This window comes from Diuraphis noxia, unplaced genomic scaffold (genome assembly GCF_037042655.1).
Source record: "Diuraphis noxia isolate RWA-SAM2 unplaced genomic scaffold, SU_Dnox_SAM2 contig0003, whole genome shotgun sequence".
In the NCBI taxonomy this organism is placed as follows: domain Eukaryota; kingdom Metazoa; phylum Arthropoda; class Insecta; order Hemiptera; family Aphididae; genus Diuraphis; species Diuraphis noxia.
The window spans coordinates 21,358,487-21,372,507 of NW_028301713.1; the positions used below are offsets into that span (position 1 = coordinate 21,358,487).

General features: G+C 32.7%; 1 protein-coding gene across 1 annotated transcript; it reads left to right on the plus strand.

Moving 5' to 3' along the window:
- The first annotated feature begins 2,006 nt into the window (after positions 1–2,006).
- LOC149057034 (uncharacterized) lies at positions 2,007–3,755 on the plus strand. Its single transcript, XM_089224731.1, has one exon. It carries the CDS (start codon positions 2,415–2,417, stop codon positions 3,753–3,755), a length of 1,341 nt encoding a protein of 446 aa, XP_089080857.1. The 5' UTR covers positions 2,007–2,414.
- The last annotated feature ends 10,266 nt before the right edge of the window (positions 3,756–14,021 follow it).

Genomic DNA, 14,021 nt, shown 5'->3' on the forward strand with positions numbered 1-14,021 from the left:
AATTACACGATAGGGTGACCATTTCATGAAAAAGTGACCATATTGTGAAATATTTTCAAATTTCACGAAGTGTAAAAAATCCGTTTCCATTTCATGAAATGGTCATCTTTTCATGAAAAAATCAATTTCATCAAGTGGCTACGACATATTATATATATTACACTTATTACGAGTATTGCACCAGTCTGCACGCTCACGTGTTCGTCGGCATAATATTATATATATATATATATATATAATATAGTACTTACCCATATAATAATATGTGCGATTAATTTCTGGTTTTCTGGCACGGACAATATAATAATATAATATAATAAATGTCTCACGATAATGCACTGCGGCGACAACAATACACGCGTATAATAATATAATAGGCGCGGCGTGCCATCATAATCGATCAAGTCTCCTCCGCGATGATCTATATATTGTATACATATTGTTATTCTATATAATGTACTTAGTACCTATATATATATATATATATATACATGCCGCAGTCAAGCAGCAGTTTACTCTCTCACTCTGTGCAGTCTCCGATACATTATTATTGCAGTATAGATTTTATAACAATAACGCAATTCGTCCGAGCGATATAATAAAATAAGCCAATAAAAAAAAAAAACAAACGCGACTGCAGCGGCTCTCGCGACGTGCAGCGGCTCTCGCGACGTGCAGCGGTGTGTCCAGGTGTACTCTTTATCATAAACCAATAAATTTCCAGGCACGTACCCCGCCGAAAATAGGTTACCGACGCCTATTGAAAATAAATCCTTAGCCCGCCGCCGATCCCCCCCCCCAGCACATCATCCCCCACCCACTCACCCTTCGGTACATTACATTCTCTCGTTCCGTAATTTTATTTATTATACCTAGTTATTATATAGGTATATATATACGCATATGGCATGCACAACGGTTAATGCACACATAATAAGACAGCTGATGATGTACCTCGCCTAATATAATATTATATGTATATGTATATGAAAATATATGATATACATATCAATATATAATAATAAAATGCAGGTAAGATATATATATATAATATACATGTGTATATTATACATTATACACAGTATACAGTAGACCTGATAGGTAGTGTTGTGCAGTGTAGCGTTTTTGTGCTCCGTTATCTTCTTTTTTTTTATCGCAAACTAGCTTATACTTCTTTTCGGTGCGTTATTTATAGTTATAATTTTACTACCGTAATTTCGTTCACGTTATTCACTATCATGGCAGACCAATTAAATGAAATTTTGGAATCATTAAAGGAGATCAAATCTACACAAACTAAATTGGTAAATGCTGTTAATGATCAAAGTAGAACCTTAAGAAGTTTTAATAAACGTTTTGATGATCTTAATGAAAAGCTTGAAAAATTATCTAACGATAATATTGTGATGAACAATCGTGTCTCGGATCTTGAAAATAAAGTCAAAGCTTTATATCAATCTAATTTAACTACTCATAATGACTCTGATCGTGATATTATTAATGAAATCCTGGACAGACAATCTAGAGCAAATAATATTTTATTGTTTAACTTTCTAGAAAAATTATCGGAATCTACATCTCTAGATACTGATTCCGATCGGTTAAGGATAATATTCAGCAAACTTGATCTCAAATTTGAACCTATTAAATTACACCGCCTAGGTATTAAATCTAAGTGTTAACATTGATAAATGTCCTATATTATATTATATTAGTATTAGTTGATAAGAAAGGGGAACTGATTATGTGATTATGTAATTGATGTTATTATGATTCTTATTATTAAGTTTAGTTTAGTCTCAACAGCCGTACGTTGCCTGTTGTGCGAGTCACGTTGTTCCTAATCATGCAGTGGCGGCCTGGCCAGGTCGGCGAGTCGGCGATCGCCGACTGGGCCTTTGGCTAAATGGGCCCTTACAGCCAAAGCCATTACCCGATTGAGATTATATTATTTTAAATGTTCATAAATAACTTAGTTTGTAGATATTATCTTAAATCGTGTTAGATAGTCGTATTGTGTTATTTTAAAAATAATGAATACCATGCGATAAATACTATAATATATTATATAATATTATAAACCGATAAACAACGGATAAACCACAGTAAGATAAACAGAAAATTGGAACACTATGCCACTATGGTACCTCAAAATTAGAAAAAATGTAAAACTGTAAAAAGGCCCATAGCCATTTGCATTTGCACATTTGCTATTAGTCTTATTGGTCAGGGGACTTTTTAAATTCTAGCCGACTAAAAAAAATGAACCCAGGCCGCCACTGTAATCATGAGCTTTAATAAATAAATGATCAGTAATTTAAGTGTTGTTAATAGTCAGAAGTGGGATAACCAAGAAGAATAAGAAGATGCATTAACAGAAGAACGACGACCAAAACGTTGGGGCAAATATCACGATGAATAATGAAGGTAATGAAAGTAACAAAATATCGACGCCATTTGGTGAGGTAAATTATGACGGGAAGAACGCCGAACATGGAAGAAAGAATCCTAACCTACAAAATACAGACCACAATTATATCGATCGTTCCATAACGAACACAAACGCGGTACCAACAGCGACTAGTGGTATAGACCCAACAATGAAGGCGCTGATAGACCAAAATCAGGTGTTGATAAACAGTTTACTAACCATGAACTTGAGATTACAGGAACGTGATAAAACACCGTCATATGGACCCGAGTACACTGTTATGCCGAACTTTTTAAGTACACTGCCCGAATTTGATGGTCGCGGTGACAAACAATCTGCAGAAGATTGGTTGGCGGCGATAGAGGGAGTTTCTAAATTGTACCGTTGGCCAGACGCTTTCAAATTGGAAACTGCACGTTCTAAGATGACAGGCCCCGCGAGCCATTGGTATGTTGGAAGAACATTCTGTGCGTGGGACGATTTTGTTGTTCAGTTTCAAAGTACTTTTGTTGGATCAAATTTGAACGTGGTAGAACGTATGAAGCGAATGTTGACAAGATCTCAAGGTAATTCGGAAACAGTGGCCGATTATTTCCATCATAAATACAAATTATGTCGTGAGTTACACCTTTCGTTGAGTGAGACAAAACAACAGATTGCAGCAGGATTAAGATCACGTGATTTATGCTATTATCTACTTGCCAGACAGCATGTTGATGAAAACAGCTTATTTTCAGATTTAATGTCTTTTGTGCAAATCAACGACGCGCGATCCGAGTTCTTCAAGAAAAATGATGTAATCAGTAAGAAACCACCGTATACACATAAATCTGATGGGTATAGTTCAAAGACAAGTAACTCGCATAGTAATACTACAACTGAAGATACAATTAACGCTAATGTAAAAAAATATGTTAAGTTGCCACCACGGAATGATAAAGACGAACCACTTTGGTTTAATTGTTCCAAGTATGGTCATGTTTCAAGATACTGTTTAAAGCCTAAGAAACCAAAATGTACAAAATGTGGTAAGTTTGGACATGAAGTAAGTACTTGCATTACAAATACAGTTAATAAAGACTCATCATTAGTATCACTAATAAGTTTGACACCGAACAAAGTAAATGAAAAATATGTTTTCGATGCATTCGTTAATGAAATACCAGTCAAATCATATATAGATACAGGAAGTCAATTGTGTCTAATGCGAAGAAGTGATGCCGAGGATCAAGGGCTGGAGATTGAGTCGTTGCGGAATGACATAGAAGTAAGAGGCTATGGTGATGGAAAACTATTGCCATTAGGAATTGTCACTGTAAGTTGATCAAGCCACATCTCAAGTACCTATTCACATAGTTCCAGATGATGCACAAAATATTTCTTTAATAATTGGCCAGCCATTCATTGAGCAGCCGCATATTGTTCTAGTTAAACGTGGAGACACTGTGCGCATTTATGAAGATCATAAGGAGGGTAATGACATATTTGATATAGATGTTCCTACTCTACCTCCTCGTGTAATGAGTCTGTGGGCAAAAAAATCTGAAGTGATTTCACCAAACCACGTAGGTGTAATTGAAGTACGGTCAGATAATAAGTCACTTAATTTATATGTCAAAGCACAAGTTAGAGAAAATTGTTGCATCCCAAATTGTGTCATAACCACAGATGAGAAAGGTAATGCACGTACACCAATTATAAATTTTTCAACAACAGATGTACAGTTTAAGGAGAACGAAAAGATAAGTAAAGCAATAGTCTGCACTGAAGTAAAGGACACTCATGTAAAGGCGGTGGAAAACGATAAAATGTCAATTAAGCATGGAGACCAACTAACGGACGAAGAGAGACAAGCACTTACAGATTTAATACAGAGATATCGAGGTTGCTTCGCGACGAACATGAACGAATTGGGTATGGTCAAGGGCACAGAATGCGAAATAATAACAACTACAAACGAACCAGTTACTTTCCGACCTTACCGACTAAGCGACACAGAGCGAAAGTTGGTACGGGAGATGGTTGAAGATCTAAAGACATATGGTATAATTTCAGACTCAAGCTCTCCGTATGCTTCACCAATTCTACTTGTTAAGAAGAAAGATGGAGGTAGTCGATTTTGTGTGGACTATCGAGCCCTTAATAAAATAACTGTGAAAGATCGGTATCCATTACCTCTCATAGATGAACAGTTGGACCGTCTATCAGGTATGAAGTTTTACACCAATCTAGATATGTTTTCAGGTTACTATCAGCTGCCCATGAGCAAAGACGCCGCTGAGAAAACATCGTTTATAACGCCAGACGGACAGTACGAGTTCATACGGATGCCGTTTGGTCTAGCCAATGGACCACCTGTATACCAACGAATGATAAACCGAGTACTTGGACCCCTGCGTTTCACAATAGCAATGGTTTTTATGGATGATGTACTAATTCCTAGCCGAACAGTCGAAGAAGGACTTATTAATTTAGAAATTATACTCAAGGTATTTAATGAAGCAAATCTAACATTGAATTTAAAGAAATGTAACTTTTTATGTACAAAATTTGAGTATTTGGGGTTCGAGATTTCGGAAGGAACCATAGCACCGAGTAAACGGAAAATACTAGCCGTGACAAACTTCCCTAGGCTGCGTGATGTTCATAACGTACGTCAGTATTTAGGATTGACTGGTTATTTTAGACGTTATGTACAACAGTACGCACAAATAACGAAGCCACTTACACACTTACTGCACAAAGATGTTGCGTGGGAATGGACACAGGACCAAGAAAAGGCATTTGAAAAACTAAAACAGGTACTCACTAATAAACCAGTGTTACAATTATATGATCCACTTGCAGAGTTGGAACTACACTGCGATGCTTCGCAGCTAGGTCTTGGAGCCATACTTCTGCAAAAAGATCAACAGGCTTTGATGCATCCAGTTGCCTATGCTAGTCGGCAAACAACTGTCGAAGAAGCTCGTTATCATTCTATCGAACTAGAAACATTAGCTGTAGTATGGGCACTTCAAAAGTTCCGCACCTATTTGATAGGAAAGAAGTTTAAAGTCGTCACAGACTGTGCTGCAGTTAGGTGGACTTTCAGTAAGAAAAATATTATACCCAGGATAGCAAGATGGTGGTTACAAACAATGGATTTTGATTTCGAAGTAGAACACCGTGCGGGTGACAAAATGAATCATGTAGACGCCCTATCTAGGAACCCAAATGAATGTGATGAGATGGTAGATGAGACAGAAAAATTATATGTCTTGCTGAACACCATGAACAATGAAGATTGGTTGACGATCGCTCAACGTCAAGATAAAAAAGTGAATGATATTATAAGAATAGTAGGACTGGATGAAAAAAAGATACTGACTAAAGCTGAAAGAAAGGTACAAGATGAGTATTGTGTAGTAGATGGTAGATTATATCGCCGAAATGATGATAAGCTACTGTGGGTGGTGCCAGATAAAGCAAGAAGTCAGATCACAAGATTGTGCCATAATAACGTTGGATATCCAGCAAGTGAGAACACATTAGAGAGATTACGGCGTCATTATTGGTTTCCATATATGAAGAGGTACGTCAAAGGATTTGTTGGATCATGTCTTGACTGTCTCTATAACAAGGTACCAGGTGGACGACGACAAGGAGAGTTACACATCATTGACAAAATTGGGATACCTTTTCATACGGTGCACGTAGATCACTTAGGACCATTTATTAAAAGTAAATTAAATAATTTATATTTATTTGTGTTAATAGATGGGTTCACTAAATTCTCTATTCTAAGGCCAACAAAGAACGTTAAGAGTAGTACTACTGCTAAGCTAATGGAGGAGATCATATCTACATTCGGACCTATGACACGAATAATTAGTGACCGTGGAACTGCCTACACGGGCAAGGAGTTTGAGCAGATGTGTAGAGCTCATAACATCATACATGTGAGAAACGCGACAGCTACTCCGAGGGCAAATGGGCAATGTGAACGTTTGAACCGAACTATTCTATCTATGCTGACAACCACGTGCACAACAGAAACAGATTGGGATAAGGAAATAGGAAGAATACAGTGGAGCATAAACAATGCTCTTAATAGAGCAACTAAGGCTACTCCTTTCGCTTTGATGTTTGGGTATACACCGAGAACGTACGATGGCGACAGGGTGCAGGACCATGCAAATATAGTTCAAGGTGATTCACATGATCTATTAAAACTAAGGACTGCGGCACTGACTTCAATAATTGAAGAGAAAAAAAAGATCCAGGCTCATAATAATACAGAGAAGACAAAAGCTCATAAGTATAGTATTGGTGAATTGGTAATGGTGATGCACCAAGTGGTAGGGCAGCCAGGGGAAACAAAAAAGTTGGCACTTAAGTATAAAGGACCCTATGTTATCACAGAAGTGTTGCCTCATGATCGCTACCGGATCCAAGACCTACCCGAAATACAAAGGACCCAAAAATTCTATGAAGGTGTGGTAGCCATTGATCAAATGAAACCATTTGACAGCACATCATATGGGAGCAGTGATGAACACCATGAAGGAAGTGATGATGAACAGTTCAATGTAGTATCTGAGATGGAGGCTCAAGAGGAAAAATCAACATCAATAGGCAAATCACGGTCCTGTCGAAAAAAAAGAAAACTAAAGTACCTTAAGGATTATGATTTATGAATAATATATACAATATTATTTTTCTGTTAAAATGTATGTATTAATTAGTTTGTATAAGTATTACTACAAGTATTTTATTACTATCCTGTTATTATTGGTTATTATATTAATGTAATTACTTATTCTTTTTTTTTATTTATTTGTAAAACTTTTATTATATTCCACTCTATTAATATTGTTTTTCTGTTAAAATGTATGTATTCATTAGTTTGCATAAGTATTACTACAGTATTTTATTACTATTCTGTTACTATTGGTTATTATTAATGTAATTACTAATTACTTATTCTTTTTTTTATACATTTGTAAAACTTTTATTGTGTTATACTCTACTGAGGACAGAAGAGAAAAGGATGGCCGAATGTTAACATTGATAAATGTCCTATATTATATTATATTAGTATTAGTTGATAAGAAAGGGGAACTGATTATGTGATTATGTAATTTAATATGTTATTATGATTCTTATTATTAAGTTTAGTCTAGTCTCAACAGCCGTACGTTGCCTGTTGTGCGAGTCGCGTTGTTCCTAATCATGAGCTTTAATAAATAAATGATCAGTAATTTAAGTGTTGTTAGTATAAGTATGTCCGCCCGTTAAAGATCACATTATCAGATCCAAAACAAACATTTGATGTTCTTCAGACTCAGTCAACTCTTCGTACTTTACTCGAATTTAAAGATCTCCGATTCTCATCTGACCGTACATTTAAACAACGAGAAACTATGGCTAAATTACGACAAGAACTAGTTCAACGGCGTGAAAAAGGTGAAAATGACATTATTATTAAATATGTTAGAGGCAATCCTACCATTATCAAATCAAAAAACATAATAAGATATGCACCGCTCAAAAATAATCTTATTAATAACTCTCAGTTAGATGTACATATTTATTATCAAAATGCTCGAAGTCTAAACAACAAAATCTCTCATTTAAAATCTCAAATACCAAACTCACTATACGATATATTTATCATAACTGAAACATGGCTCACGGACACTATCGACTCATCTGAACTGGGTTTTCTTGGTTATGAAGTATATAGACATGATATAAATAATTATACCAATTCACTATCCACGCAGTCCGCAGTTCGTTCGTTTCTAATCGCATTATAATCCATAATGATAAAATTGAACTTTTGTTTATTAAAATAACTCTTCCTTCCCATACCCTTATTATCAGTTCAGTTTATATACCTAAACGTTCTAATATTGATGTGTACAATGAATATTTTGATTTTGTTGAAAAAATCTTAGTTAAATTCCCTAAAGCTGATTTCTTATTGTTAGGCGATTACAATCTACCTTCTTCGAATGTTTGTAATGCTGATTTATATTTTAATGATAAATTGTCGTATTAAAATTTTTTTCAGTATAACCATATTTGTAATGTGAAAAATGTTATTCTTGATTATGTTATATCTAATCCACTAAATATTAATATCATATTAGACAACTGTCCTATTAATCCCGTAGACCTCTATCACCCTCCTCTTAGTATTGTTTATAGTCTTAAAAAATGTTGTAATTTAAAGTTTGATGATTTTGTATTTAATTGGAATTCAGGTGATTATCTTTCTATTATATCTTATCTAGGATCCATTAATTGGTCTACCTTGTTTAATTCTAATTCTAATATCAATGAAAACTTAGATACGTTCTTCTATCATACCGATTATGCAATAAATAATTATATCCCTAAAAGCCGTAGACATAAATTTTGTTTCCCAATTTGGTTTAGTAATGAATTGAAAAAAAAAAATTAAAGAAAAAATAAAGCTCATTCCTTTTTTAAGATTTTAAAAACCACCGTTTCATATACCTATTTTTCTGATATCCGTAAAGAATGTAATTATTTAAGATACCGCGACTATAAAATCTTTATTAAAAAGACACAACATTCAGTTAAACTGAACCCAAAATCATTTTGGAATTTTTTTCGATTACAGAAATCTATAAATCAATTACCCTCTTCTGTGTTATATAATGAGAAGGAGGCTAATACTGGTACTGTTATTGTTAACCTATTTAGAGAACACTTTTCAAATATTTATAAAAAAAGCACTTCAAATAATTCTGAAAAATTTATTTTTGATAATTCCTCACTTAATCTTAACTCAATCAATATCTCCAAAACGGAAGTTTTCAATGAACTTTGGTCTATTAAGATAAATTTATCTTGTGGTCCCGATAATATTTCAACTAGATTTTTTAAAGAAACCTCATTTATTTTGTCAGATATTGCAACTTTTTTATTTAATAAATCGCTCCAAACAGGTGTATTCCCAGACAAATGGAAGACTTCTTATGTTACACCAATCTTTAAAAAAGGTGACAGATCTCAAGTTTCAAATTACCGACCAATTTCTAAAAATTCAATCCTCCCTAAATTATTTTCGAAAATTGTTAATAAAAAGATATTTCCCCTTTGCGAAAAAATTATTTGCAATGAACAACACGGTTTTCGACCAAAACGTTCATCTGTAACCAATTTATGTGTTTTCAAACAAACTATCTTAAACGCTTTTAATGATAAAGCTCAGTTAGATGTTGTGTACACAGACTTTGAAAAAGCGTTTGATAGAGTCGATCATCAATATTATTAATATCGTACACAAATTGTTAAATATGAAAATTTCACTTCTAATATAATTAAGGTTGTATCTGGTCTCCCCCAAGGAGATCATTTATCACCATTACTATTTTTTCTTTTCATAAATGACATTGTTAAGGTTTTAAAACATTCGGATTGTTTATTACTTGCTGATGACACTAAGCTTTTCAAAATAATGAATTGTATTGATGATTCTAACAACTTTCAAATTGATTTAGATAACTTTTATAAATGGTGCCACAAGAATGGTATGTCATTGAACATTAATAAATGCTCCACTGTATCATATTCATTAAAAAAATCCACTTTATATTTTGATTACTCTTTGAATAAACTTAGCTTAACCCATAATGATACTATCAAAGACTTAGGTGTGATTTTTGATTCAAAACTGTCTTTTAATAAGCATTTTGATTACGTTCGTAATAAATCATTTATGAAATTAGGTCTTCTAAAACGCACTTGTATAGATTTCTACGATACCTCAGCATTAAAAACTTTATATTTTTCTTTAGTCAGATCTCAAATAGAATATGCTTCATTATTATGGCACACTGATAATATCGGTCAAAATACCAGCCTTTCCTCAATTCAATATAATTTTTTAAGATATTTGTCATTTAAATGTAATGTGGAAAGATCCCCTCATTCGGGATATAATATAATCAGTAATTTTTTTAGAATTGATTTTTTAAAAAATAGATACCTTACATTAAATTTAAGATTCCTATTTAAATTATTGCATAATATGATAGATTGTCCAGAACTTCTTGGAGAATTAAACTTTAAGGTAAATACAATTAACTCTAGAATTAAACATACATTTTACCTGTCAAATTTTAAAACTAAATATGTCACACAGTCCTGCTAACATTTTAATGTCTGCGGGTAACACTGCAATACATTTTGATTTATTTCCTTAAGTACTCACGATAAGCATTTTCTTGTATTTCATTATTATTGTTATTTAAATAATTACTTTCTAAACTACTTATAACTTATTAATTATTATTATTTTTATTTTGTTATTATTGTTATTGGAATTTATTCCGTAATAAAGTAATTATTATTATTATTATATCCCTGACAGCACCCTATTGAAACTAGCGAACGGAAATTTGGTATGTCGTCTGTGTCTTGGAAAATTTTTTAGCTATATACATTTTTGATTATAATACAATTATGATATAAACAAAGTATAAACGATTTGATTGGTTCAGTTAAAAATTTAAAACTTTAACACTTGAGTTTACAATAATAATTTTGTATTTGATGAATAATAATAAGGTGATAGCCAATAAATAGAGCTGGCCCGACATCACAAAACCAAGGTGGATTGATATCAATCTACCTTACACAAAAACAAAACGATAATACAATTCTAAGAATTACGCGTAATTCGTTGTTCATCATTTTCTGGAAGTTCAAATATCATTTTGCTAATTATATAAGATCAATTTATATTACCTATTATCCAATACAAGATGAAAAATACATTACTCAATTTTCAAAGTAGTTTTAAAATATTTCATCATTCATCAACAATGTTTTTCGACACTTCAGTAATGAATATAACTAGATGGAGGGAGGGGTTAGGACACCCCCTTAATATGCCAATGTATAATATATACAGAGTGATCGCATACTACGGTGCTCTACGTGCTTTCATTCTCTAGTTAGTTAAACTACCCATGTTCTTTATTCGATGTCGTAGGTACTTCTCCTTGCACTAATGTCTATACCTATAACCTATATATAATAACAGTTAACTCTGTACCAGTTTAATAAAAACATTTTTGAAATCAATTTTTGAGTTGCGCATAACTGTTTTTTATGTTCATATCTAAAATACTGTGAAACTCTAATATCATTATTATTATTAAAGTTTCGGTGTATGTTTTAGTCTCAAAAAAAAAAAAACCAAACAATTTGGTATGAAAAAACTTACACACTTACAGTACTTTATTTTAATGGTACAACTGTACTTGTGTATTTCCCTCATTTCCGGTACAATTGCAGTACTGCAACCTACAAGTGATGTATAGATTATTATCATTTGGGTTTAGCTATTCATTAAACCTTGTGAAAAAATCATATCGACCACATCATTTATGTAAGGCGTTAAAGTTATTAAAATCTATATGGTTGATACTGAATATTTAAACTCAACAAGTTTTTTAAATAAAACTTTATCTTACGCCCCAGACCCATACTCATTCTGCAGTATATAGTTTTTTGTACCTTGTTCATTCCGTTGCGTTGTCTGGAACTGGAACGCAAATTTAAACAAAATTAACTTTCGATAAAATCGATTTTATATGTTGGTATAATTCTAAAACAAATTACCGTAGACATATGACATTTTCACTAACTGTTTATACTGGCATTTTCTATTCCAAGTCGTTTTAAAAGCGCTGAGAAAAAGAAAAAAGAGAGTAAGTGGCGGGATGTCGCTCTTTTGTACAGTAGGTAGAAAGTTAAATTTCTAAAAAAATAAAAAATATAATATAGGTATCTTAGAAAATACATTCCAAATTAATAAAATCTGATTCATTATGCACGACTCATTCAGTCATTAACTACGACATAAACTATTAAAATTAGAATTAAAGCATACTAGGTACCTACTCTAGAAATTTCAAGTACCCATGTGAACTATAATATTTTTAAATTATAATATAACTAAAAATTGTTATTCTTGGTTCTTAATAATTATGTAATTTCATCCAAATTTGAACTTAATAACTGTACAAAAAACTATGTAGGTACCTATGTATAGTTTTTTTTTGTCACTTAATACCACTAGATTGTAAAAAATTCAATTCATTCCAACATAATCCGGCCGATAAATTCAGCGTTCCCTAAATTGGTGAACACACGGTAGGTATATTATATAAATGATAGATTGAAAATTCGAGAAAATATTATCAAAGTCAAAATAATATGCAGAAAAAAAAACAATTATTTTAATATTAAATGCAATTAAATATAGAGTGCTATAAATCATTCATTTGTCCCGGTAAAAAATCTCATTGAAATTATTCTATGTGTGAACCGATAATTTTACTTTAATATATAAAATTCACGTAGTCGTGTCGTTGATCTGTAGGACTTAAGTTGTAAGCATATAAATAATTTTTGCTGTGTTCGCATGACGGTTTTTGCTGGTAGGTGTTGCTTCTAGTTGGACTTGAGGTATACTGACCAATTTTGTGATCCACACTTGCATGTCAAGGCTTGGCATCATCGATTGCGTTGATTTATGGCGCAGGGACAGCCTACAGTTGTCCGTGATTGGACGTTGCGCGTGAATCATTACGTCGCGGACGCTGATTGGTGCCGTTCAGTTTAATCGGTGTCGGTTTTTACGCCCCACGCAGGTTAATATCCTTGTGATTTGCTAAGTGGGGTGGTGGCCAATTATTCTTATAGATTTTTCCTATTTTTAGCCCATTCATTATTTAATTGGGCGATACTGGTTTGCGCACAAATACCAAAAAGACAACTTGTTTGGGCACAAAACTACCACTCGTTTGGGAACAGTTGAACCGTAACCAAGCACATGGTTTGCGCACTAGTTTAATACCTAGCATATTAATAGTTGTTTATTTATAAGTAAATTATTAAAGTACTTAGGTACATACATTTTCCTTCTCACTTAACAGACTTAGGACTGTCTATGAATATATTCATAGATATGGTTAAAAATGCTTGTTAATACTTGCTTTTTAATAATAATTGTTAATAAATTTATAATATGTTAAAAATGCATGTTAATACTTGCTATTTTATAATAATTGTTAATAAATTTATAATTGTGTACATTTTAATTTTAATTTTAATATAATATGATTGGTAAACGTGTCTATTATTTTCCGTAAAAACAGTTTTCCATTATTTTTATGTATTTCATTTGGTCTATTTCGCCAGATCTATATCTTGTCCATAAGTTTATGCGATGTTCGACTGATTCTATTGACTCCTTACTCCTTATTTTCGTGTGCGCAAACCAGTTGTACATTTAATATAACTGTGTGCGCAAACGAGTTCCGATTTTTCAGGTAAAAATTGTAGAATGTGCGCAAACAAGTTGCAGCCATCTAATTACCTAGTCATATACCTTATATTAGTAACTTCGTATACAGAGTGTCTTATTAATAAAAAACGGAAATATTTTTAATTCTATTTTATTTATAAGACTTACACAATTAATGAAAAAAAAAAATACTGTAGATATATGAAATTCACACCAAATGTTTATTTCATTGATTTCTATATTGGACAAAATTTT